Genomic DNA, 26,930 nt, shown 5'->3' with positions numbered 1-26,930 from the left:
CAAGACTCTGCCTTAAATGAAATAAAATATGATTTTCAAGCACTCATAAATAGTTTAGAGTCATTTGGCAATCAACATAGATGTCAGGCCAATGTGCAATGGAAATGCGGTACATGAGCACAACGAACACCATAAAGAAAAATGGAATTGTGGAATTTGCAGGTAAAAGGGTGGAACTAGAAAACATACTGAGGCTACAAAGACAAAAGTCACATGTTATCTCCCATATGTGGTTCCTAGCTGTGAGGAGCCGCCCTTACAATTGCCATTACAAGATGGCGCTGATATCCGGTGTTCTAACTGGTAAACAAATAGTCTGCGTATGTGCTGGGGTATTTTTCCATTCCTTGTGCCCTGCCTGTCCCGTGGCATCATCTGGGCTGATAGTGAGCAGCCAGTCAGGGTGAAATATGTCTCCAACCCCTCTTGTGGTCTATGTAAGGACTGAGTTTCCTGTGTTCTGGGCCTCCTCCCCCAGAAGCTAATCATCTTTCTCTCGAGATGGATTAAAGCTATGCTGCAGAAGGATCTGAGTGTGTCCTGTGTGTGTGTGTCCTTGCTGGTGAGACTTATCATCACAGACACATCTGGTGCCAAGATCCCGGGAACGCCACAACATCGCCGGCATTGAGGAGGTCCCTCGGAAACAGGGAAGATCCAGAACTGCAGTGGAAGGTAAGTTCGGAGAGTCATAGCTGACCATGAGACAGCATGTCAGAAACCAAATGGAGTGAGAGATAAGGAGCTCGTGAGAAAAAAGACATGTCTAAGGAAAAAGGACTTCCCTGGAAGTTAAAAGAAAAAGGGGGAGTGAAAAAGGAGAAAAGAAAAAAACAAAAGATAATATAAAATATAAAGATACAAAAGATAATATAAATTATAAAGATACAAAGGATAAAAATTAAAATTAAGTCAATTTACCCTCCTCTCGAGGACTTTGACTAAAGAGGCAGCCTTCATTAAAGGCTTAAAGATAGCTCTCAGGGTCACTGTACCTCCTCTCTCTTCTCTGGCAGTATTCCCAGAAGGAGATAAAGAAGTGGAGTCTGAACATGAGAGAGAGAAAATAAGTTTTAGAAAAGCAGTTATCCCCTGTTTGAGATCTTTTAGCAAAAAAGAGAAAAAATGAAAATAAGCTATTTCAGAGCACTCCTGGGGAACAGAATAAAAATGGGAGACGTCCTTTTTTCTCTCTGACTCCTATGGAGATTTTCTTAGCTCTGGTTAAAATATCTGTGTCCCTTTGAGACACCAAGTTCTATTCCCTGTCTGTCTATTGTCTGTTTTTGGTGCACCAAAACAAATTGTCCATATGTCTGTCAATTCATGTTTATTTTTGTTTTGTTGTTTGAATGATTACTGTTCTGTGTTTCATGTTGAAAAATATAAATGGTTAAAACTTGTTTTAATAGCAGCTTTAATTTACACAGTACAAGCTGATAAGTTAGCTACACTGTGGCTGGGAGCCAAGTACAGCTGAATAAGCCTTGCTGAGAGCCGATTACAAACGGAGCTCTTAAAGGGGCAGGCAGCCTTTCACTTGTAACAGAAAGTTAGCTTAAATTTGGGAATTCAAGGTTAGAGTCTTTCTAAACAACATGAACAAACACAAGAAAACAAGTCTTTAAGGATACTTCAACATAGGGATAATCTTTGAGCCAAGACCCTGGCAGAGTGTTCAGATTGAGAAAAGTTTGCATTTGAGTTGAGGCAGAGCTCAGAGAGGAGCAGCCTCAGCGCAGCTTGTGTGGCACTTCTTAGAGCCTTATTACAGACCTAGCCAGATGTTGTTCTAAATAAAATTTAAATTCAAAAGTTTATAAAAGGTCAATCAGGCTATAAAACTTATAAAGGCATTTCAAAATAACTTGCCTACTTCATATAAAATTATTATAGATTTAAAAGTTTAATTTTTTCCATTTGTAAAGAGTTTACTTCTAGTGAACTGGTGACCATTAAAGGTTTTTGCCCCTAGGTATGGCTAACATAGCTTAACAATATGTAAAAAATTTTTATTATCAGCTTCAATACTAGAAGCAAAAGGTTTAAATATTTCAGTATATATTGTTTCCTAAGTGAAAAGTATTTTATTAGCTAATGTCTCTAAAGGGAAGTTTAAAGTTCTGGAGAATAGTTGTTGCTTCATAAGATTAAGAGGCAATATCTTTTTTAATAATTAGGGTTTCAGTTATACTGGAAAATTGGTACAAATTTACTTCAAAATTTTATTTCCAAAAGCTTACGGGATATGTTAATTGGCTAAGACCTCACCTTAAACTCGCCACAGGAGAACCTAAGCCTTTGTTAGGTGCTATCAAGTGAGATTCCAATTAACTGGTGAGAACCAAAAAGGCTTTAACAGAGAGTAGAAGAAACTTCTGTAATCTATTGGTATCAATTGTAATTGGTGGTAATCAAATATTAGTTACATATTCTAGTTATTTTTATTAAATGTGTCCACAGCTATTTTTTGGCAAAAATAAACATTAATGTAAAATCATCCTTCTTCTCCTCAAAGTTTTAACATCCTATTATAAGGCTGCTGTGGTGCTAATTAAAAATTAAGAATTCCTTGTTCCAAACAGCAATTGGTTATTGCAGATTATTGATATTTGACCTATTATATACCATCATTTTAAATAAAATTGATACTCATCCTAAGATAAGTTAAAAATTGCATATGCATGCTTTTGTATCTTCATGCATGCTTATATCCCATTTACTGTATTTAAAAACAACCCTTCTATGGGAGAAAAGTATATGTAAATTAAATCACATGCTTATCCTGTTTCAGCACAGATAATTAAATTGTGTGCTGAAGATGGTGTTTAAAAATGTTGAAAAATTAAACTTTAAGTTGTATATTAATAGTCAATATTATATCTCATAGCTTGCAATTGCTTATGCAACTTATAAGGAAAAAATACTGTTTCTTTAAGAAAATTGTTTTTGGGCAGTTAAGAACTTGTCCTGGATTGCCTGGAAAAGACCCCCAGGATTTGCTTTTGTGTTATAGAGGTTTACATAAAGCTTTAACTAATAAAGATTACAGATAGCTCCTGAAAAGATACAAACTCAGGATTCTTATATTTATTTGGGTTTTAAAAGATAGTTATTTACAGAGACAACTTAAAGACTTTCTCTAATTTCTGATTAATAAATAAATTATATACAAGTGACTATAATGACTTTTCAAGCATTCTAGTTACAATCTCTCTTCAAGAGAAACAATTGAAAGTGTAATTAGTCACTGTTCATGTTATATTAAAACTGACTAACAGTTCAGTATCTAAAATTTTGATGAAAATACAAGATTGTATTTTGATGCGTGAGCACCCCTTTTATATTCAACATATTAGAGCACATGCATCATTACCTGGCTCCTATTCAAGAAAAAAATCCCTAAACTGAAGTTAGCCACTGACAAGAAAGACTAAACAGATAAGTCCTAGCTGTTTATTTTGTAAATCTAAATAGTATATATGACTGGGCTGAATAGCCACCCTAGAAACAAATGTTCTGTTCTTGTTAGTCAAAAACATTCATGACAGTTTTGCCATCAGATAATTGTGACTCATCTGACTGGCCTTCCTTATAATCCTCAAGGACAAGGCATTGTAGAATGTGCCCATCGCACTCTCAAGTCCTATTTAATTAAACAAAAAAGGGGGATAAAGGCTATGATGCCAAAGATGGCTCTATCCCTTATAACATTTACTCTTAATTTCTTAAAATTGGATAATGCTGGGAGATCACCAGCTGAAAGGCACAGACAATGGCCTCAATCACTCAATGAAATGGTCAAGTGGAAGAATGTCCTTGATAATAAATGATATGGCCCGGATCCTATTTTAATAAGATCCAGGGGAGCTATATGTTTTTCCACAGGAGGAAGATAATCCCTTTTGGATTCTGGAGCGCCTCACTCGAAGGATCCAGCTCTTGGACAATGAGTCACAGGAACAAGATCCCAAGACATCGATGGATCATACTTCTCATGCTGGAGATTCTGGTTCCTAGTATATCTGGAGAGTTAAGATGGGGAATTATGTCAACCTTCCCTCTTCCTATGCCAGTTATGCATAATGCACAAATATTTCCACGCTTTTTCACTACAGATAAGAACTGGGACTTGCTTATTTACCCTTAGATGAACAGATTCAGGCTTTACTAGAAAATAGAACCTTCTTCCTACAGGGAAGCCTGTGCTTTATGTTAATTTCCTCATTACAAGATAAGAGCCAATGTATATCCTTGCATTATCAATCAGCAGCCTGGTTAAGAAAGAGCTCTTGGGGTGTAACAACTGATATAAAGGCTGATACCATAGTTATTAGAGGATGGTGGCCTAGTCGAAAACCTGGAAATAAGCTGCCTTCACAACCAAGAATGGCACCCTTTTGCAAGGAAGGGTCCATGGAAGATGTAATGTTACCTTGGACAGGTTGCCAAGCTAAAAAATATACTTGGGCAGTAGACAAATATTTTTCCTTTTCCCCATATATTAGTAGAGAGTATAATGATACTTTTGCTGGATATGATTTTAGTACTATGGACCCCCTCCGAACTAATACTAACCCATTTGATCAGTGGTTGCTTTGTGGGGTTAATGGAAGCTGTACTGATCTCGCCCCCCATGGCAATGATTGGAGGAGGTTCTAGTGAGAAAGGAGAATTGACCTTTGATTGGAAAAGTACCTTGAAGACCGGCTGGTCTGATAAGCAGAGTCCAAATTCTTTTAAATGGACCATCTCCAATGTAAGATATAAAAAACAGAAAGAGGTAAATTTTACTGCCACCCCGGTATGTGTATGGCCCCCGTTTTTGTGGGTGGTAAGTAACACAAGTTTAAATCAGAATCAGATAGAGATAGATTGCTCACAAGAAAAATGTTTTTATGCCTTATGCTGGGATGCTAAGAAATATCCTTTTGCTTTGGTTACCCGCATGCCTAGATTTGTTCCTGTTCCTGTAGATGCCCCTAATAGCTTGACTTTGTTTCGAGGGAAAAGAGATTTTGGTATTTCTGCTATCATAGTTGGACTGGTGGCCACAGCGGTGGTTGCAGCCTCTATCACGACCTTGGCACTCGCTCTATCTACTACTGTTCAAACAATACAAATTATTAGCCAGCTTTCTATGACAGTCACAACGGCCTTAGATAAACAGCCCACAGCCAACTCACAGATACAAGGAGGGTTGATGTTGATAAATCAATGCATCGACCTAGTCCAAGAGCAAGAGGATATTCTTTGGCAGTTGGCTCAATTGGGCTGTGAATACAAGATGCCTGGCTTTTGTGCTACTTCTGTTCAGTTTAAAAATTCTACAAGCAAACGCTTCGAGAGTTGAGAGTTGCTATTCTACAAGTGAATTCTACGCATCTCGACCTTTTGCTGACGAAGGGCTTCTCCACCTGGATTTCCTCTGCATTTTCCTACTTTAAGGAGTGGGTGGGGGTAGGCTTGTTTGCCGTGATTCTATGCGGTGGAGCGTTGCTTTTGCTCTAGATGGTCTGTAAACTTAAAGCCCAAACAAAAAGGGACAAGATGGTGATAGCCCAAGCACTTGCAGCATTAGAACACAGTACCTCCCCTGATATATGGTTATCTATACTTAAGCAATAGGTTGCTGGCCGCTCAGCTCTTGTACCCCACAAGGCTAGTCTCATTGCATGGGATAGAGTGAGTGTGCTTCAGCAGCCCGAGAGAGTTGCACGGCTAAGCACTGCAATAGAAAGGCTCTGTGGCATAAAATGAGCCTATTCTAGGGAGACATGTCATCTTGTATGAAGGTTGAGTGTCCAAGTGTCCTTCCCCCTGGAAAAACGACACGGGAGCGGACCAAGACCCCTCCGGGTGACGAGCCTGGGAGAAGGATTTGTGTAATGCCCCTATTTTTGCACACTGGGGATTTGACCTCTATCTCCACTCTCAGTACTGGGTGGCCTGTTGCCTTTTAAATAAAAGAAAAGGGGGGGGGAGGATGTGAGGAGCCGCCCTTACAATCGCCATTACAAGATGGCACTGATATCCGGTGTTCTAACTGGTAAACAAATAGTCTGCGTATGTGCTGGGGTATTTTTCCATTCCTTGTGCCCTGCCTGTCCCGTGGCATCATCTGGGCTGATAGTGAGCAGTCAGTCAGGGTGAAATACGTCTCCAACCCCTCTTGTGATCTATGTAAGGACCGAGTTTCCTGTGTTCTGGGCCTCCTCCCCCAGAAGCTAATCATCTTTCTCTCGAGATGGATTAAAGCTATGCTGCAGAAGGATCTGAGTGTGTCCTGTGTGTGTGTGTCCTTGCTGGTGAGACTTATCATCACAGACACACCTAGCTCCAAATCTTCAGATGTCAGGAGTATATAAGGTGGAATAACCACTGAAGCCAGGAAAGTAAAAGGTCTCTTGTGGGTGAGAGGGCAGGGAGCAATAGCAGAGAACAAATGATATGAAAAGAAAATTGGGGAAAAACAGAGGGGCCTTAGTTAGGGAGGATAAAGAAGGCTGATGCAGAAGGAGAGAGGAGGAGCTGGGGAATGTAGCACTAAAGATGTTTGGAAGCCATAAGAAATCATATTATTCTTTACTTACCCAAAATTACATACAATACAGTTAAGTGTATGTATGTGTATACCTATACACATATAGTTTAAATAAAGTTCAGCCATGGGCGAAAAATGCTTCCAAGAGCCACAGACTATATCTTATAAAAAAACAAAAACAAAAACCAAAAAAAAAACAAAAACCAAAAAACAAAAAACAGCACCTACCTTTTGAGTCCTTGGTCAGAATAGACTCCCAAACACTACAGGCTCTTGATGTTGCCATTAGTTGCCTCACAGAGGTTGAAGGTAGGTCCCTATTGCTGAAGATACCATGCTATTTTGATACAGGACTTGGAGTGTAAAAACTGGATAAAACTGAAAGACCCTCCCTAAGGACTAACTTTAATAGTTCTGGAAGGTGCTAAATAAGCTGCCAAGGGATAGGGGCCATGGGGGGGGGGGGTGCTGTGTAGCAAAAGTCATATCCAGCTGTGCAGCCTTCGAATCACAATGACTAACATGACAAGATTCCCCTAAAGGTGCAATAGTGATACTTGTATCAGGTGACAACAACAGTTCTCTAATTAGATTAATGATGCACTCAACAGGAGGGAAAGCACACCTGGTACTAGAAACCTAGTCAACAACAAGAGGTTAGTGAGATCTTAGAGCTCAGAGGAGTGCCTACTACCACCAAACCAGAATATTTCCTAAATGAATTCTAACATTCTAAGTACTTCTCTTTAGACAAGCAGGCAAACATAGCCCCTAACTCTTACTAAAGAAGTTTCTCTTTGCAACAGATGGAGACCATTATAGAGAGCCACAATGCAAATCACAACAACTGATCAGGAAGTGGCCAGCTTTAATGGATAGATAGAGCTACAATACAGTGACTACACTGAAAGCTCAGGAGACATGCCAGAAGAAGGGATAGAGAGACTTAAGAGCCAGAGGAACGCCCCCCCCCCAATCTGTTGTAAAATTGTCTCCGAGAAATGACAGGAAAGCTTCACCAACGATACCCCAGCAATGTAGCTTCCTAACCTTGACCTGAACAAGAAAAAAAAATGCTAAATCTGCTAATGTTGATGGGGGATGTCTTGAGGAGTCCCACCTTTATACAAAGAACTACAGGCAACTAAGGGATGCTGAGAGTGGGAGAAGTAGTCTTCCCCCAAGGAGCCCCCAAACTGGTTATTCACCACCAAACTACCAGCCCTGAAATAATGTCCATGCAACACCAAGTGGACTTAGTAGATAGATTGTATTTATATAATTATGCATATGTGTGTGTGTGTGTGTGTGTGTGTGTGTGTGTAAGTAATTAAAGAAAAGAAGATCAGAAAATTGAGAACACGAGAGGAAGTGGGGTGTGGGAAGAGTTGGAGTAAGGAAAGGGAATGGAAAGAAATTGTGTAATTATATTTTGAATAGATGAAAAATCAAAATGAATTCAAAATGATGGCTTTCAGCCACACATAAAAGATGAGGAGCCATTTGATCACTGTTAAGATGTCAATCCAGACTAAAAAATTAGGGAGATGTGAAAGAGGGATCCCACTAGATGCCTATTACCTCGAACACAGTACTTTAAATCAGCTCACTGTTTACTCTTCAGAAGGCAGGGCTCGAAATGCTTAATTGAGAGCCTCAAGGTTCCATGGTGGTTAGTGGCATATTAGCATGGTGGTCAGCCCCAGCTTAGGTTCTACAACAGTGGCACAGGCTGGAGAAAAAAACCGACATTCTACTTAAGTGTACACATCTCCCCATTTTCACTCGGGGACACAGACCAGAGGAGAAGCTGACTGGATGTGACACTTCTTATCTGAGAAGTCCATGCTTTTAACATAGTCCTTGCCCCACATTCAGACCATTTTTGGCATGCTCACCTTGGGACAGTCCAGCACAGAGTATCCCACCCTCCATGGATTTCTAAGAAAAGTACTTAAGACATTAAACGGAATTGAAAATAAAACTGACCTAAAAAAATACATTTCTTAATCCTCTGCACACATGTAAAAGGATCAAAACACGCTGGCACAAGCTAGGACCCCAGGAGAGTCCATCTGGTGCTTTCTGAACTAGGAAATAGGAAATCAAAGCAGGAACTTAAGCCCTCCAAACTCAGCACCTCCGGGTCCACATGGGGAACTGCTGAATTTTACCAGGCTTTCAAAGAACTAACACCAATGCTTTTCAAACGACTCCACAGAAATTGACAAGGAAAGAACACTTTATATAGATGCTTCTTTATTAAGCTATCATTACCTTGATTCACAAACCACATAAACATATAAGGAAAAAACAAAACAACAACAACAACAACAACGAAACAAGCCATGAACCAATCTCCCTGATGAGAACAGGTGAACTTCTCAATCAAATACTTGCCAAATTCAAGAGCATATCAGAAAGATCACTCATGATCAAGTTGATTTTATATCAGAGGTGTAACGTTGGTTCAACACAGGCAAATCAGTCAGTGCAGAATAGCAGTAAAGTAGACAGAAGGACTGAGCTCACAGGTCATCCCAATAGACACAGAAAAGGCTTTCAGCAAAACCTAGGATCAATTAATGCAAGAAGCCCTGTAGACAATACAAATTGAAAGGACATATCTTAACATAATAAAATCTATGTAAATAAATAAATCTATGTAAATAAATAAAATCAGAACTGTAGCCGACATTTAGGAAATGGGAAGAAATTCAAAGCACCTCTACTAAAATCAAGGTGTCCATTCTGTCCACTCAACGAATCTAGTACCAGGGTTCTTGTTAGAACAAAACAAAAGAAGAGAAATAGCAGGAAACAAAAAGAAAAACAAACAAACAAAAAAAGGCATCCAGGCTGGAGAGATAGCTCAGCGGTTAAGAGCACTGACTGTTCTTCCAAAGGTCCTGAGTTCAAATCCCAGCAACCACATGCCATCCATAATGAGATCTGATGCCCTCTTCTGGGGTGCCTGAAGACAGCTACAGTGTACTTACACATAATAAATAAATAAATCATTTAAAAAAAAGGCATCCAAGCATCCTCATTTGGATATTTGCATATGACACAGCAGCACACAAAAGTGACCATAAAGACTCCACCTGAGCTTGCCACCAAGCCTGCTGACCTGAGTTCAAGCCAAGGACCCAAGTTTTACTATGACACACATACACACAAACAAATGTAATAAAGGATTTTAAATTGAAAAAAAAAAAGACTCCACCTGAAAATCCTAGAGCTGAGAAACACTTTCTTCAAAGTGGTAGAATATGAAATTAGCAGTTGTCTTCCTAATCACCAATGGCTGACACATTGTGAAAGTAATCTAGAACACAACCCCAGTAACAATTGCCTCAAAAAATAAATACTTTAGACTAAAGTTCACCATGGCCAGAAAAGAACTCTACAATGAAGTTGTTTTGTTTTGTTTAACACTGAAGAAAGATATTGAAGGGGACACTAGGAAATGGTAGAAATGCCCATAGAACTAACAATGGCAATTTGAAGTTCCTTTGTCCTCACCTAGAAATACTTACGTTGAACTCATCGTAATAGGTCAGCAGCTCATTATCTCTGTTCCTGCCCCAGTTTGGAAATCTCACTCTCAGGAAAATAATAAACTGCCACATGGATAGACTCAGTAGAGCCCTCCCCCCACTTCAGTCCATTACAGACCCTCACCACAGCCACCAGTCCTACCAATGGCCAAAGAAAAATAGAAGAATCTGAGGCTGGAGAGGTGGCTGCTCTTCCAGGGGAACTGAGTTCCAAGGACACACATGATGGCTCACCGCCATTTGTAATTCTAGTTCTAGGGGATTCAATGTTTTCTTCTGGCCTCCATGGTCACTGTATGCATGTGGTGCACAAATATACATGGCATACAGGCAAAAAACCATACACATAAAATAAAAACAAAAAGACCCAAATAAAATAGTTTATGTTATGAAGATATGAGAAAAAGGGGAAGAATCCTTTTAAAGACCAGAAGGAAAGTTAGTATTAGAAAATATATTCTGCATAGAATACTGATTGCTTAAAAATACAGACCTGAGAGAGGGGCTTCTTGGTAACACAGTTTATGCCCCCAATGAAGACCATGTTAGGCATGATGGGCCTGGGGTAGTCGAGTACAAAGTCCCCTCGGAACAGCCACACGGATGCATAGCTGAAAAGCTCCACTGAGGACACTTCTCTCTGAAAAAGCTCAGAGGCCAGGCTTTCATAGGGAGTGATCAATAAATGGCAAATGTACTTCAAGACCAGATGGTACAGCATGTTCTGGACCCTTTGCAGGAAGTCCATGTGGTCGGAAAGCCTTGTGAATAGGTTCGGAATATAAGAGGAAGGGCTTGGACACTGTGTGGCCTCATATTCTATGCCACAGGGGATGTATCGTAGAAAGAACACAGCAGGAATACCTAAGTACTTGGCCAACAATGCCCCACAGGGAAACACGGGATCTGTAAAGACTACATCAAAGGAGCTGGAATTCAGGTGGTGGAGCAGGGACTCGTTGTGCAATATATTTGTACAAGTCTTTAAGAGAACGGTTGACATGTTTCTCAAAGCCTCAGATGTTTTAAAGATTTTCTTCATATAGTTTCCTGTGTCAAAAAACACTTTAAGGTTTTCCATCATTTCTTCCAATTCTTGTCTTGTATAGGGAACGGCATAGACTTTGAAAGTGAAAAAGTCCTCTTCTTTGATGCGCATGTTCACCTCTGGAGCCAGGACCACAGTCTGGTGACCTTGGGCGTGGAGCTCTCTCACAACATCCCTCATGCTCAGCCAGTGGCTTCCCCCCACAGGAAACACTAGCACCTTCTCACCTTCAGTCCAAGGCAGGGCACACAGCAGGAGCAGCCCCACTAATCCTTGTAGGGGCATGCGGAGTCCCATAGTCACTTCAGTGGATGCGCAGAAGAGTCAGGTTTCCTCAGCAGGGTATGACTCTTACTCCTCTAATTTCGTATCCAACCTTGTCACGCCACTGGGTGGCCCCAGCTCCCAGACATTAATTATTAAAGGATAAATCTGCCCTTGGTGCCCGATCAATCCTGATTTCAGCCAACATATTCCTGATCTTGTTTCTCTCCTAGAAAACTGGCAGAACTCTCTCTTTAGAAGATATCAGAGTTGATATTTAGCTCTCCTCCATTTAAAAAACTATGGCTGTGCACACCCATTTCATTCCATGGCCTCATTCTCTGCTAACCACATTCTAACAGGCTGGCCTGAGCTTTGAGCATTGCCTGGTATTTGGATTTACATTGCAATATTTCAGACTGTCACCCTATTGGTTAACTCTCTAAAGTCTCCCTCCACATCCACAAGGAGCACTCACTATATTTTCAGATAAAAAACATTGCTGAGTCAGCTTGGCACAAAAGATCTCTAATTCTATTTTAAACTTCCAGGATGGGCAAGTCCATGGAGATGGCAGGGTAAAGGTTGTCCAGCATTATGGGATGGGATTATGGGTTATGGGATGTCATTTGGAATGAATAGGAATTGTTGTGGGGTAAAGGCTGTCCAGGGTTAGGGTTAAGAGATATCTTTGGGAATGAGCAGGAATTGTCATGACTGTCGACCAATATGAACATAAAAATATTATACATACATTTAACTAGTTGGTAGTTTTGGGTTTTTTGTTGTTGTTGTTGTTGTTGTTGTTTCACGACAGGGTTTCTCTGTGTAGCCCTGGCTGTCCTGGACCTCACTCTGTAGACCAGGCTGGCCTTGAACTTAGAAATCTGCCTGCCTCTGCCTCCCAAGTGCTGGAATTAAAGGCGTGTGCCACCACACCCAGCCTAGTTGGTAGTTTTAAACTACAGACAGGACACAACCTAAATTCACCTGACAAAGGAGTCTCTCCACTGAGGGATCACTTAGGGCAGACTGGTCTATGGGCTTGCTTATGGGAGATGTTCTTGATGCTCAGTTGCTGTGGGGGTGGGTGCTGGGCTCACTGTGAACACACTGCTCTCTGGGCAGGTGGCCTCAGCTATGTGAGAAAACTACTTCAGCCTGAGCCTGAGTGAGGCAGCAAGCAGCTTCTTCACAGGGGGTCTGCCTGGCCCTTCCTGCTTGAGTTCTTGTCCTGACTCCACTCAAGTCTGCAACCTGCAAGAGTAAGCCAAAGAAATCCTTCCCTTCTCTAAACTGCTTCTGGTCAGCGTACTTTATCACGGCAACAGACAGGAAACTAGAACAACAACAACCCAAAAATCACTAAGCTGTAGTCATTAAATGAGTAAGTATATCATATGCAATTGATATCTGAGATGATTAAAAGCCCACTAATGAGAGAACGATAAAAATATATATGCAAAACAATTTGAGAGATTTAAAAGTCATTCATCCCATAATCAGCTTCCAAACGCTGACACCATTGCATACACTAGCAAGATTTTGCTGAAAGGACCCAGATATAACTGTCTATTGTGAGACTATGCCAGAGCCTAACAAACACAGAAGTGGATGCTCACAGTCAGCTATTGGATGGATCACAGGGCTCCCAATGGAGGAGCTAGAGAAAGTACCCAAGGAGCTAAAGGGATCTGCAACCCTATAGGTGGAACAACATTATGAACTTACCAGTACCCCGGAGCTCTTGACTCTAGCTGCATATGTATCAAAAGATGGCCTAGTTGGCCATCACTGGAAAGAGAGGCCCATTGAACATGCAAACTTTAAATGCCCCAGTACAGGGGAACGCCAGGGCCAAAAAAAAAAAAAAAGGGAATGGGTGGGTAGGGAAGTGGAGGGGGGGAGGGTATGGGGGACTTTTGGGATAGCATTGGAAATGTAATTGAGGAAAATATGTAATAAAATATATTTAAAATATATATATATGCAAAACAATTTGAGAGATTTAAAAGTCATTCATCGCCGGGCAGTAAATAAATAAATAAATAAATGTCATTCCTGTGATCTGGTATTACCTAAATTATTAGCTACATCTCTGGCTATTTAGACACTGATGTGGAATACTGCATGGTAACTTACTTTATTTGCAATAATATATTCTTTCCCCCTTTCCTATTTATTCTCCATTTCTCCATCTCCTTCTCCCTCTCCTGCCCTCCTTTCTTCTTGACTTCTCTTCCCTCTTCCCCTCTCCTCCCTCACTTCTGTCTTATCACTGTCTCCTTCATTCTACCATTTTCTTTGGTGTTGCTTGTATTTAGTTTTCCACTATGTCTGTTGATATCTTTTTAAAACTGTCCCTCTCACACACCCTGGGCCTTCCTCGCCCTTGCTCATTAGACCACATTTAAACAGGCAGCCAACTTTGTCCATCCTATTAACCTTCCTGGAGATACTAGGTTTCTTATCTTCATCTCCACTAATGAACCACCTCCTCTCCAGTGGGTCTTTGCTGTTGTTGAAAGAAAACCTGGAGGGAGCTCTGGGGATGACAGCAGACCTGGACCCTGGGAGGTTGTGGAGAAATGGCTCTCTATCAATGCTTTGACACTTTCCTGCCAACTTTGTTCACAACAAGAGAGAAGCACTAACTTAACAGAGGACATATTTGATTTTCAAAGCAACACAGAGCCCCATCATCCTCAGAATTCTTAATCTTTGCCTTGTGCTATGTATCTTTGGGCCTATGTGGCTGTATCTATAAAGGATGCCAATCTTATAGGGTGTAACCCATCCTAAGGATCTCATCTTCACTAAGTCCATCTGCAATGACTATGCAATCAAGCTCAATTTCAAAGGTGCTGACCACTGACTTCAGTGTAGTTTCTCAGGACACACAAGTTAGGCCTTAACCCCCACCCATATCTCCACACGGTACAAACCTCAGAGTGCAGTTATGGCCAGGCTTCTATGAGGTTTGCCAACTGAGGTTGCTGCCTAAGCAAAGGACAGTAGTTGTAACCCCTGTAGCTTTGAAAGAAACTAAAATTAGCTACCTCTGTTTACACGCACACACCAGCATGAGCACACATACTCACAAGCATGAGCACACACATACATGTGCACATGCACACACAGGAATGAACACATGTGTGCACACACACACACACACGCATACACATACACACACTCATACACAAATGCACAACACATAAGCATGAGCACACACACACACTCACAAGCATGAGCACACACATACATGTGCACATGCACACACAGGTGGGAGTGCATGGGCACACACATGCCACACCAACCCCAGTAGAATCTGTGTGACAAGTTCCACAGACTCAGGGGAAAACTTCAAAAGAAGGAGGCCTCCCAGAACTGGTTGTGCAACTCTTGGCCTGAACAAAATACTGAGCCATAATTCTTATGGTAATTTATTTGTTTAATTTTCTTTTATTCCTTTTCTTATTTAAGACACGTTTCTGATAGCCTAGGCTAAGATATTAAGTGAGAAAAATGGGTAAGAAACCATCCCTTGAGATGGGGTCACTAGCCTTACCAATGACCTTATCATTGGGAAAACAATGCGCTTTACTTCATAAAGTATTTTCAAAATTACATAATAGTGTTATGATAGATAAAAACTTTCACAACAGGCTGGAGAGATGGCTCAGCAGTTAAGAGCACTGACTACTCTGCTAGAGGTCCTGAGTTCAATTTCAAGCAACCACATGGTGGCTCACAACCATCTGCAATGGGATCTGATAAACTCCTCTAGTGTGTGTCTGAAGACAGCTGCAGTGTACTCATATAAATAAATATTTTTTAAAAATAAATAAAAGCTATCTTAAAAAAAACTTTCCCCAAAATAAAATTTCATATGGCTGCGTGTGTTTCATTGGAAGTGGGCTTTGGTATATGGTAAAGAAAGCCGTAATTAAAAAGAATTAGAATAGTTTAAATTTTTGCCAACTGAGGTTGCTGCCTAAGCACTTTCAAGGTTTATAAGAAAATTGGGTAGTAGATGTTAAACAACAATTGACTATAAAAATTTATTAACCTTCCCAACTCAATTCTTCACCGAGATAGAAAGGGCAATTTGCAAATTCATCTGGAAAAATAAAAAACCTAGGATAACAAAAATTATTCTCAACAATAAAAGAACCTCTGGTGGAATCACCATGCCTGACATTAAGCTGTACTACAGCGCAATTGTTATAAAAACTGCATGGTATTGGTACAGTGACAGACAGGTAGATCAATGGAATAGAATTGAAGACCCAGAAATAAATCCACACACCTATGGTCACTTGATCTTTGACAAGGGAGCTAAAACCATCCAGTGGAAAAAAGACAGCATTTTCAACAAATGGTGCTGGCACAACTCACAGTTATCATGAAGAAGAGTATAAATTGATCCATTTTTTATCTCCTTGTACAAAGCTCAAGTTGATCAAAAACCTCCATATAAGACCAGAGACACTGAAATTAATAGAGGAGAAATTGGGGGAAAGCCTTGAAGATATGGGCACAGGGGAAAAATTCCTGAACAGAACACCAATGGCTTGTGCTGTAAGATCAAGAATTGACAAATGGGACCTCATAAAATTGCAAAGCTTCTGTAAGGCAAAAGACACTGTCAATAAGACAAAAAGGCCACCAACAGATTGGGAAAGGATTTTTAACAATCCTAAATCTGATAGGGGACTAATATCCAATATATACAAAGAGCTCAAGAAGCTGGGCTCCAGAAATTCAAATAACCCCACTAAAAATGGGGTTCAGAGCTAAATAAAGAATTCTCAACTGAGGAATACTGAATGGCTGAGAAGCACCTGAAAAAATGTTCAACATCTTAATCATCAGGGAAATGCAAATCAAAACAACCTTGAGATTCCACCTCACACCAGTCAGAATGGCTAAGATCAAAAATTCAGGTGACAGCAGATGCTGGCGAGGATGTGGAGAAAGAGGAACACTCCTCCACTGCTGGTGGGATTGCAAGCTTGTACAACCACTCTGGAAGTCAGTCTGGAGGGTCCTCAGAAAATTGGACATAATACTACCAGAAGATCCAGCAATACCTCTCCTGGGCATATACCCAGAAGAAGTTCCAACTGGTAATAAGAACACATGCTCCACTATGTTCATAGCAGCCTTATTTATAATATCCAGAAGCTGGAAAGAACCCAGATGTCCCTCAACAGAAGAATGAATACAGAAAATGTGGTACATTTACACAATGAAGTACTACTCAGCTATTAAAAACAATGGATTTATGAAATTCTTGGACAAATAGATGTATCTGGAGGATATCATCTTTAGTGAGGTAACCCAATCACAAAAGAAGTCATTAGATATGCACTCACTGATAAGTGGATATTAGCCCAGAAACATAGCACACCCAAGATACAATTTGCAAAACACAAAAAAATCAAGAAGAGGGAAGACCAATGGGTGGATACTTCATTCCTCCTCAGAATAGGGAACAAAATACCCATGAAAGGAGTTAGAGAGAAAAAGTTTGGAGCTAAGATGAAAGGATGGACTATCCAGAGAATATCCCACCATCCATCCCATAATCAGCCACCAAACCCAGACACTATTGAATATGCCAGAAAGATTTTGCTGAAGGGAGTCTGTTATACTTGTCTCTTGTGAGGCTATGCCACTGCATGGCAAATACAGAAGTGGATGCTCACAGTCATCTATAAGATGGAACACAGGGTCCCCAATGGAGAAGCTAGAGAAAGCACCCAAGGAGCTGAAGGGGTCTGCAACCGTATAGGTGGAACAACAATATGAACTAACCAGTATCCCCAGAGCTCGTATCTCTAGCTGCATATGTAGCAGAAGATGGCCTAGTTGGCCATAACTGAGAAGAGAGGCCCCTTGGTATTGCAAACTTTATATGTCCCAGTACAGGGGAATGCCAGGGCCAAGAAACGGGAGTGGGTGGGTAGGGGAGCAGGGCAGAGGGAGGGTATAGGGAACTTTCGGGATAGCATTTGAAATGTATAGAAAAAAATCTAATTAAAAAATTTATTAACCTGCTCTTGGAAATATGCCACTAACCTTGGAGGACTGCCCCACTGAATACATCCTTTCAGAGTTGTATTCTTGGATGATTTCTATTGTGTCAAATAACAATGATGTTACCTGTTTTATCTGTGATTATTTCACCGAACACATCTTTTGAGAGTTGTACTACTTGGATGATTTTTGTGCTTTACTGTGTGTCATGGTTTGTATATTTTTGGACCAGGGAGTGGGACCATTTGGAGGTTTGGCCTTGTTGGAATAAGTGTGACCTGGTTGGAGTAGGTGTGTCACTGTGGGTGTGGGCTTAAGACCTTCACCCCAGTTGCCTGAGAGTCAGTCTTCCACTAGCAGCCTTTGGATGAAGACGTAGAACTTTCAGCTCTGCCTGCACCATGCCTGCCTGGATACTGCCATGCTCCCACATTGATGATAATGGACTGAACCTCTGAACCTGTAAGCCAGCCTCAAATAAATGTTTTTTATAAGACTTGCCTTGGTCATGGTGTCTGTTCACAGCAGTAAAACCCTAACTAAGACACTGTGCCAAGCGACAATGATGATATTCGTGACTGCATCACTAAACACATCCTCTAAGAGTTGCAATACTTGGTTTTTATGTATTAAAAACCCTTGTTTGAGAGCTGCAAAATACACTCAGATTCAAACTGCTTCTACATTTGATTCTGTTTGTCACCGCTGAATCCTTACCCAGCTAGCCTCGAGGACCCTCGTCCCAGAAACTCCCATACCCGACAGGGGGTGTTCTGTGGCACACACACACAACTATAAACATACTTTGATGTTTCCTTATTATAAGACGTAAAATCCAGGCTACAACTCCTGTTCTCCAGCAACATAAAACCCATGTGGTTTTTCAAGAGAGATAACCTTCCCACCTGAAACAGAGATGAAGGAATACATACATCCAGAAGTCACTCAATGAAAATCTATCTTAGTACATACAATCTGCTTAGCACATGCTCTTAGTCAAAGGGCTGTCTATGAGATCTGAATATCACTTTGCGACATTGTCTTTCTCCATATTTATCCATAAATAGCCTTCCACATACCAAAGACCCACATATAAATTCTTTAGCAGATACATAAAACCATGTATATATATATATATATATATATATATACACAGTCCTTATCTGTAAACCTTGGTTCAATATATCCAAATTTTATAGGTATATAGATATAAAATCATATACAGCTTTAATATCTGTAAACATTGGAGTGGTGCAATGAGCTACTCTAATATCACTATTGTTCAGAATTTCTGGTCCCACCCTGGGAAAGAGGGCAAGGGTGCATGCATGGTCTGGTTTGTGCTTGGCAGTTTACTGATCGGGAGTAAAGGGGAGAAAAATATCTCTGAGCCAGCTGACTCATGCTCCTAAGGTCCTGCCATCTGCTACTCCCTTGCGTGACTTCCTCAAGAACAGACAAACATACCTCATGCTTTAAAATTTATTTAAATTGTGCAATCCCTGTGTGCCCTTAGAGACCAGAAGAAGGGCATCAGACCCTCTAGGACTGTGGCTGCAGAAGATGAGCCCCTGTGTGTGTGTAGAGAATTGCACCAGATCCTCTAGAACTGCACTTACCCCTGAGCCTTCCTGCTGCCCCCATTCCTCACTTTGACACAGATAAATCTGTAGGCTCTACTTTGTAGAAGGAACATTATTTCACTTTGTCAAAGAAGTTTCTTTGCACATGAAAATATGCCAATTTGTGAGAAAATGTGGCTCAGTTACAAGGTCTGCTGGACCTTAGAAGTGGCCAGAACCACAGTCAGCAAAGCACAACCCATCCCTAACCAAGCTATGCACTGAGATAAGACACCAGAGATTAGGTAGGATGCACTGGCCAAGAATGTTACCATCGACTTCATCAAAACATTTGTACTTACAAGTGATTGGATCACAATTTAAATAAGCCTGAACCCACAATATTATTCCATAATATTTTAGAGTTATGTGTTCTTTCAAGAGAATAATTTCAGGAGAGAAAACCCTGTGCATACGACAGTATACAGAAACTTTTCTATAACTAATCAAAGATCAGGAGTGGCTATATACAAGATGCATAAGCAAAACCAAAGCAGTGCTTTACCAGTAACCGTTACCTTAAACCAGAAAAGGAAATCACCCATTTGTACTATAATTTCTCCCAAGTCAATAAAATACCAGGGAGTAAATTGTAATTTAAAAAATGCACATAATGTAGTTAACAAATCTTTATCAACAGATTTAAAGCAAGATCTGAAGCAGAAAAAAGGCAGACTGGTTCTAAACAGGAATATATCAAGGTAAAATCTTGCTAATGTTTCTCAAATTAGAGAAAAAGATATTTAATGGGATATTAACAGGGTCTAGTGGTATGCTCAGGTTTTGTTTTGGTTGGTTGGTTGGTTGGTTGGTTGGTTGGTTGGTTAGTTGGTTGGTTGGTTGCTTGGTTGGTTGGTTGGTTGGTGGTTTTAGAATCAAACAAAACCATTTTAAAGTTTGGGAAGAAAAGTGTATATTGGAGCTCTACAAGAAAATTATGAAAACCAGGAGAACAACTGGGGAGAATGTCTTCCGGACACTAACCCACTCTAAAGCTGTTCAATCAGGATAGGGTCTGAGCATACACTGTGGACAAGCCAGTGGGACAAGGCACACAAATGAGCAGATGTAAGGAATTTGGGAATTTAAACATGATAAATAACCATTTTAGTTTAGAGAGGAATAATGGACCTAACAGTAAATGAGATTAAGGCTCTCCTTGGCGGGCGGTGGTGGTGCATGCCTGTAATCCCAGCTCTTGGGAGGCAGAGGCAGGCGAATTTCTGAGTTTGAGGCCAGCCTGGTCTACAGAGTGAGTTCCAGGACAGCCAGGGCTACATAGAGAAAACCTGTCTTGAAAAAAAAAAAAACCCAAAACAAAACAAAAAACAAAAACAAAAACAAAAAAAGGCTCTCCTTGGAGAAATCACACACAATGTATTCTTTATGCTATGCCCTTTGAAAATTTTTTACCAAAAGAAATAAATAAGTTTGCTGACCAAGGAAGAATTAAACATTTTAACTCTAGCATGGAGAAAATGTATGTATGTGCTTGGCTTGTAAAAAAAATTTAAAAAACTAAAATACAAATGTTACCAAAGATAAATTTCATTGATTTGATTCCTGAGAAGTGAAAATTCCAAATGGGAACAGATGAAGAGCCACAAGGAATACTGTAGGCCATACAAAAACGCTAGGTGTCGGGATGCCGCCTATTGCTCATGATGCTTACAGGGCTCGTTATTAAACATCCCTGCCTTGGCTATAGAATGTGCATATGTAACTCACTAAAGTAAAGACGACACTGGTGGCTCACATGTCCAGGAACACAAGCAATGAAAAAAGATGCCACTCAGGAGGATGTTCCCCCAGAAAATCAACAGATTTTAAAACATGGATACTCTCAATATTTGGCAAAAATATGAAAAGACCAAACTCCCATGATCTATTTATGTTAGTATGGAGGCTTGAAATTAGTTTCTCAAACACTGTAAAATATGTGAGCTGTGTATATTTCCCACCTTGCTCCCTGGTGAAGAGCCAGTGTGTGGAAATGCTGAATGTAGGGAAAGCACCTAACAGCACTTAGCACAGCCTGATTTTAAAAGCAAAAGTTGAGAAATATCTCTCCACACTTGCTGGTTGAACAGATCTTTGATGTAACTAAAATAGAAACATTTATAAAATCATTTAAATGAGGAATGTCAAGAAGTACCTGGAATAAAACCTAGGGTTCACTAGAAAGTCAAGAAAGGAAAAATAAAGAATATTATGCCGAGTCTGCCACAGGATCCTACAGTAATTTCAGGTGCAAGGATTGTTTACGTTAGACATGTGCATGCATGCAACACTTATGCTCCCATAAGGAATAGCTCAGGATTCACAGCAAGGAAATCCTCACCCCTTGTTATGGTTTTTACTATTACTTTTTCAGAACAGTAATAAGAAAGCAGCTGAAATATGATTGGTGACTGTATATCAGTGAGGACAGATTTATAAAAATCTTCATGCCCACAATAAAAAATTTGTCACAAAGTAATTCAGTAAACCAGAAATCCTAATTGTGGTGAATGTACATGAAAAGAGCAGTTAAAAATCAAAATTTCTTCTTTCTCAATGTCAAGAGCCTGATTCATGGGTATTTTAGTTAAGATTTCTATTGCTGTATTGAAAAACACCCTGACTGCAGTGGTTTGGATAGGTGTGGCCCCACAGACTTATATCTTTGAATGCTTGACTGTAGAATGTGGCATTATTAGGAGTAGGTGTGCCACTATGGAGGCAGGCTTTGAATAAATATAAATATGCTCAAACTATGCCCATTGTGGCTCACAGTCACCTTCTGCTGCCTGTGGACCAAGATGTAAATCACTTGGGTCCTTCTCTAGCACCATGTCTGCCTGCATGCCACCATGCTTTCTACCATGATGATAATGGACTGAACCTCTGCAACTGTAAGCCAGCCCCAAATTCAGTGGGGTTTTGTTGTCGTTGTTGTTTTGTTTTGTTTTTTAATAAGCATTGCTGTGGTCATGTTGTGCCTTCACATCAATGGAAACCCTAACAAAGACAATGATCAAAAGCAACTTGGGGAGGAAAGGTTGTAGTCTCCCCTCCCCCAGCCTGAAACCTGCTTGCTCAGGGGTGGAGCTTCCCGCTCAATCGTTCTGCCACGCCCACTGCTGGAACCTGCCGCTTTGCTGTTTGGAGCCATACACGGGGTCACCCTGCTACTGGAGATTCTTCTTCTTATTATTATTATTATCATGAGATTATTTGGCGGGAATCATGCCCCCTTCCCCTGCTTCATAACTGCGTGCGGAACAGTAAAATTGAGCTTGGATCAGAATCTGCCTGTCTTAGCTACATTTCTTTCTCCCATTGGCTAGCCCCTCTTCTCTTCCAGGTTTCCAAAATGCCTTTCCAGGCTAGAACCCAGGCTGTGATCTGCTGGCCGGACACAACAAAAGGTTTCATTTTGTCTTACTTGCTTATAGTCTATTGCTAAGGAAAGGCAGGGCAGGAACATGAAGGCAAGAACTGAAGCAGAGACCAGGGAGGAATGCTGCTTACTGTCATTCCTTATGGGAAAGCCTGTTTCTTATACACCATACCCCAGGACAACCTACTTACAGATGCACCAACAATGAATTTGGGACTCCTAAATCAAGGACTAATTAAGAAAATGCACCACAGATTGCCTGCAAGCAAATCTCTTACAGAGATTTTCTTAATTGAGAGACCCTTTTGGAAGTGATCTGAGCTTTTGTCAAATTGACATAAAACTAGCCATACAGTATAAGTAGGGCTACTGGAGTTAAACTCAGGCCCCACACATTCTAGGCAAGGATTCATGAGGGAACCCCATCAATCCAGATCATTCTCCATGAAGGAGAGAAAATATAGCTAGGGCAGTGGCTTTCCCTGATGACAGTTGACACCATCAATGAAGACTATGTTACGCATCACAGGTCTGGGAAACTACAACACTACAGCAGTGTTTAACACCCAAATGAACACTTGGCTGAAGAGGTCAGGCACTGTGACAGGTATCTGAGATTTCAGAGGCAAGTTCTAGGGCAGGATAGAAAAAACAAGGGCAAAATGCACACTCCCACATGTAGCAGAGATGGTACCCCACTCATTCTTTGAAAGTCATGGTATCAGTGAATCCCAAAAGGGCTCTGTGAATGTAACAAAAAAATCATTGAGCACCCTCTTTAAGATGGTGGCAAAAAGAGTTCCCTGTTGAAGGCCATGGATGGGGTGAAAAGTACTTAGCTGAGTCAAGCCACACATAGCAAAAGGATGGGGAAACACAGCAGCAAATGATATCTGCTTCAAGTACTCACTAGCATGTTGTTACTAGACAAATTCCTTCCATGTGTGAAGAAAGATTCAAAAACACCATTTGATAAAGTCATTAATAGAGAAAGTTATTATCTTACTCTGTCTTTCCCTGTCAATAAAAATCTTCAATTTGTGGTCCAGATCCTCCTGAGTGTGAGACATTGACTAAGACTTTACCATAAATTCAGAGATTGCACCAGGTGCCAACTCATCTCTGGCATGACTCCCACCACCTCATGCCCTCTGTGGCTGAGTTTCTCTGCATGGTAAACCAGTGATAGTCATCTATGGGCACCAGCATCAGCCTGCCTGCCTGGGCAAAGCCAGAGACCAGCAGCAGACACATAAACACACACACACACACACACACACACACACACACATACACAGAGAGACAGAGACAGAGAGAGACAGAGAGGCAGAGACAGACAGAGAGAGACAGAGAGAGAGATAGAGAGACAGAGACAGACAGAGACAGAGAGAAAGGGAGGCTGGAAACCCTCCAGGAGCTGTGGGAGGAGCCAGGCCCTAGGCAATCCAGCCTTGGGTCTTTGCTGCTCTGATTCATCCTGGAAGATCAAACCTTCCCTTGTGGAGGGCATGGACTCACAAGCCATCAGGGCATTCTCGCAGACAGTGGGTACCGATAAGAGAAATAAGAAATGAGCAGTTCTCTTTGGGATACCTACTTATATGTTTACATAATAAGAAAAGCTTAAACTGTTAGTACTGGATGGAGATGGGCAATGTGCCACAGGGCAATTTACAAACCCTTGTGAAGAAATGTGTGAGACACCAAGTAGTAGGTGTCTGTGCAACTGAAGAAATGTGTGTCACCCAGGTAGAGGAAAGTGAATTTCAGAAGTGCTTGCACTTCGGGAACTGGTTTCAAAGCAAAATCAGTCCAATTTCTTCAGGCGACTAGACTCTGCTCAGGAAAAGGCAAGCTGCCTCTGCTTTCAAGGCATGAAGGGGAGGCTTGCCACCTCCCCAACCCACCTCGCCACCTGCACAGTCATGCCACAGACAGTGAACAGACTCTCCCTGGATGGGTGCATCAACATCACAGCTCCTCTACATTGTGAAAGAGGGGTCACAAAGAAGATAAGAGTTAGAACCCCAGGAAGTCTGTGGTGAACCTGCCTCTCCATGTAAGTGAAACCAGAACAAAGGCAAGATGAACGTGGAAGGGGGAGAATTTCTCAAGGTCTCACCCCTAGACAAAGAACTACAGGCTACTGGGAGAGTTGACCTCTCCCAGGCACGAGTCCTTGATTGATTGTCCAATATCAAGTGTTCAGCCCTGATACCAAATACACACAAACAACAAAAACAGACTCAGCAGCCTATACCTGTACTTTTGTTAAACACACACACAAACACGCACGTGCGTGCATGCAGAAAAATAGTTAGCAAAGAAGAGAGTATCAGTTTGAGACTGGGAAAACACAGGTAGGGTTGGAGAGAAGATAAGATAGGAGGGGAGTCATGATGTAATTCTATTCTGTTTGAAAATGTTAAAAAAAAGTGATTAAAAAATATAATTACAGGAATCACATTACAGGAATTTAAACACCCACACAGGATAAGTGATAAAACCATTCAGATATTTGAGATTCACAGAAAGCCAATCATGGTGAAATCTAAAATATTTTAAGAAAAAATTACCATTCAAAGCAAAAGGGCAAGTTAACCAATTTAGACTCACACAAATAAAAACCATGTAGATCAAAAGAAAACAGCCAGAAAAGAATCAACAAGGAATAAACAAACAAACAAAAAGCCCTAAAAAGCATGCAGCACATACATGAAAGTCTGAGTGTTACTATCCCCAAATGAGACAGGGTCTTTGCTAACTTTGGTTAAAGATGTGAGTGTGTAATTTCCAATGGAGGAAATGCAAATGGCCCCACTAGCTAAGGAAACAGATGTCAGAGACTGAAGCAGCTCCACAGAAAGAGGGAGAGGACAGGAATAAGCTAAGTGACCCTTCATTTCTTACTGTGTCTCTCACTCTTTTGCCAAAAGCAATGCAGGCTGGTGATTATAAATGAGAATGTCAGCGGTACACACACATCCGTAAGCAAGATTTATCAGCTGCACAAACGCACAGTTAAGTGTGAATGGTTAAAAGAAATCCATCAAAAGAACTGAAAAAGAAGAACATAAATGCCAAACCACCATCCAGCAAGGAATAACTTTATCATCCAAAGCCGAGCTCTTCATGTGCTAAAGGGAAGATGGTGTACCTTGAAAAGTGGCTTTCCCTGGTGGCAGTTGATCCTACCAACATAGATCACATTGGGCATCATGGGTCTGGGGAACTCCAAGACAAAGTCTCTGCCTAACAACCAAATGGACGCTGGGCAGAAGAGGTCTGTCATAGACACTGGGGTCTGGAGAACGTCAGAGGCAATATCTGCAGCACTTTTGAAAAAAGTATGACAAAATGCACTCTCCCCCATGTAGACGAGAAGGTTCCACACTCTTCTTGAAACTCATGGTGTCTGTATATTTCAAGAGAGCTCTGGGGACAAAAGAGGGAGGCCTGGGGCACTGGGTGCCATCTTCAAGATATTAACAAAATATTCCCCTGCTAAAGACCACGGATGGGAGAGAGAAACACTTGACTACAATTAAGCCAAAGACATTAAAAGGATCCAAAAACACAACATTAAAAGAAGTCTGCTTAAAGTACTCCACTAACTTCTTGTCGTTAAACAAACCCCTACAGCATGAAAATAAGAGTTCAAAGAAAACTTTGGCTGGACTCTTCAGTAGAAGAAGTGTTCCCTCTTCTTGGATTTTCCATTGAGATTCAGTAAACACTCGGTAAAAATCCTCGAGAGTGTGAGAGACTGCGTATGTTTTCATTGTACAATTTAGGGATTTACCCAGCTGCCAACTCACCTCTGGTATGACTACCACAACCTCATGCCCTCTGTGAATTAGTTTCTCCACAACTATCTGCATGGTGAACCAATAGCTCCCACCCAAAGGCACCACCAGCAGCGTCATTGCCTGGGCAAAGCCAGAGGCCAGGAGCAGGCACCCACAAAGAGGAAGGGAGGCTGGAAAGGTTGCAGGAGCCATGGGAGAAGCACAGCCCAAGGCAATCCAGCTGCTGAGATCTGTGGTCACCTAACACAGCAGAGGATGTGTAGTGGAAAGAAATATCTACCCACTCAGGAGTGCATGTACCTTCAAACAGTCATAGACACGGACTGACTTGGGAGAACATTAATAAATGAGCATGAATTATTAAGAAAACAAACAGACTTGTTTTGTGAGTTTTTTCGTGGGCATAATCACACAATGTGAGCTTAGAAATTGTTATGAGGAAATATACTAGACCCTAAGGAGTCCAAATGCTTATACAAAAGGAAGCAAGTTTCAAAGAAGCTTATATTTCTAGGATTGGTCTCAAAGCAAAATCTGGACACTTTCTGCAGGTTACCAGACTGCGTTCCAAAGGGATTTATTACCTCTGCTTTCAAGCTTCAAGGGAAGGGTCCTGAAGCTGCAACTCCTCTCAAGAGACAGAGAATCAACTCTGCCAG

General features: G+C 41.0%; 7 protein-coding genes and 2 pseudogenes across 7 annotated transcripts in view; all 9 read right to left on the bottom strand.

Annotated features, from left to right (window-relative positions):
• The window catches only part of Ugt1a5 (UDP glucuronosyltransferase 1 family, polypeptide A5), a 53,991-nt gene extending 42,502 nt beyond the window's left edge, over positions 1–11,489 (bottom strand). Inside the window, exon 1 of the mRNA NM_201643.2 lies at positions 10,598–11,489. Within this exon, the coding sequence (NP_964005.2) occupies positions 10,598–11,449 (852 nt within the window). The 5' untranslated portion in view covers positions 11,450–11,489. The remainder of the gene's footprint in view (positions 1–10,597) is intronic.
• Ugt1a10 (UDP glycosyltransferase 1 family, polypeptide A10) overlaps positions 1–26,930 on the bottom strand; it is a 164,592-nt gene that overhangs the window by 42,502 nt on the left and 95,160 nt on the right. The window lies entirely within an intron of this gene.
• The window catches only part of Ugt1a9 (UDP glucuronosyltransferase 1 family, polypeptide A9), a 149,224-nt gene that overhangs the window by 42,502 nt on the left and 79,792 nt on the right, over positions 1–26,930 (bottom strand). The gene's annotated exons all lie outside the window — the stretch shown is intronic.
• The window catches only part of Ugt1a8 (UDP glucuronosyltransferase 1 family, polypeptide A8), a 131,171-nt gene that overhangs the window by 41,498 nt on the left and 62,743 nt on the right, over positions 1–26,930 (bottom strand). The gene's annotated exons all lie outside the window — the stretch shown is intronic.
• Positions 1–26,930, bottom strand: part of Ugt1a7c (UDP glucuronosyltransferase 1 family, polypeptide A7C) — a 125,002-nt gene that overhangs the window by 42,502 nt on the left and 55,570 nt on the right. The gene's annotated exons all lie outside the window — the stretch shown is intronic.
• Positions 1–26,930, bottom strand: part of Ugt1a6b (UDP glucuronosyltransferase 1 family, polypeptide A6B) — a 115,742-nt gene that overhangs the window by 41,498 nt on the left and 47,314 nt on the right. The gene's annotated exons all lie outside the window — the stretch shown is intronic.
• Positions 1–26,930, bottom strand: part of Ugt1a6a (UDP glucuronosyltransferase 1 family, polypeptide A6A) — an 85,194-nt gene that overhangs the window by 42,502 nt on the left and 15,762 nt on the right. The gene's annotated exons all lie outside the window — the stretch shown is intronic.
• Positions 22,933–23,728, bottom strand: Gm15371 (predicted gene 15371; annotated as a pseudogene).
• Gm15374 (predicted gene 15374) lies at positions 25,620–26,463 on the bottom strand (annotated as a pseudogene).

This window comes from Mus musculus, chromosome 1 (genome assembly GCF_000001635.26).
Source record: "Mus musculus strain C57BL/6J chromosome 1, GRCm38.p6 C57BL/6J".
Lineage (NCBI taxonomy): Eukaryota > Metazoa > Chordata > Mammalia > Rodentia > Muridae > Mus > Mus musculus.
This window is presented reverse-complemented; position numbering and strand designations above follow the sequence as displayed.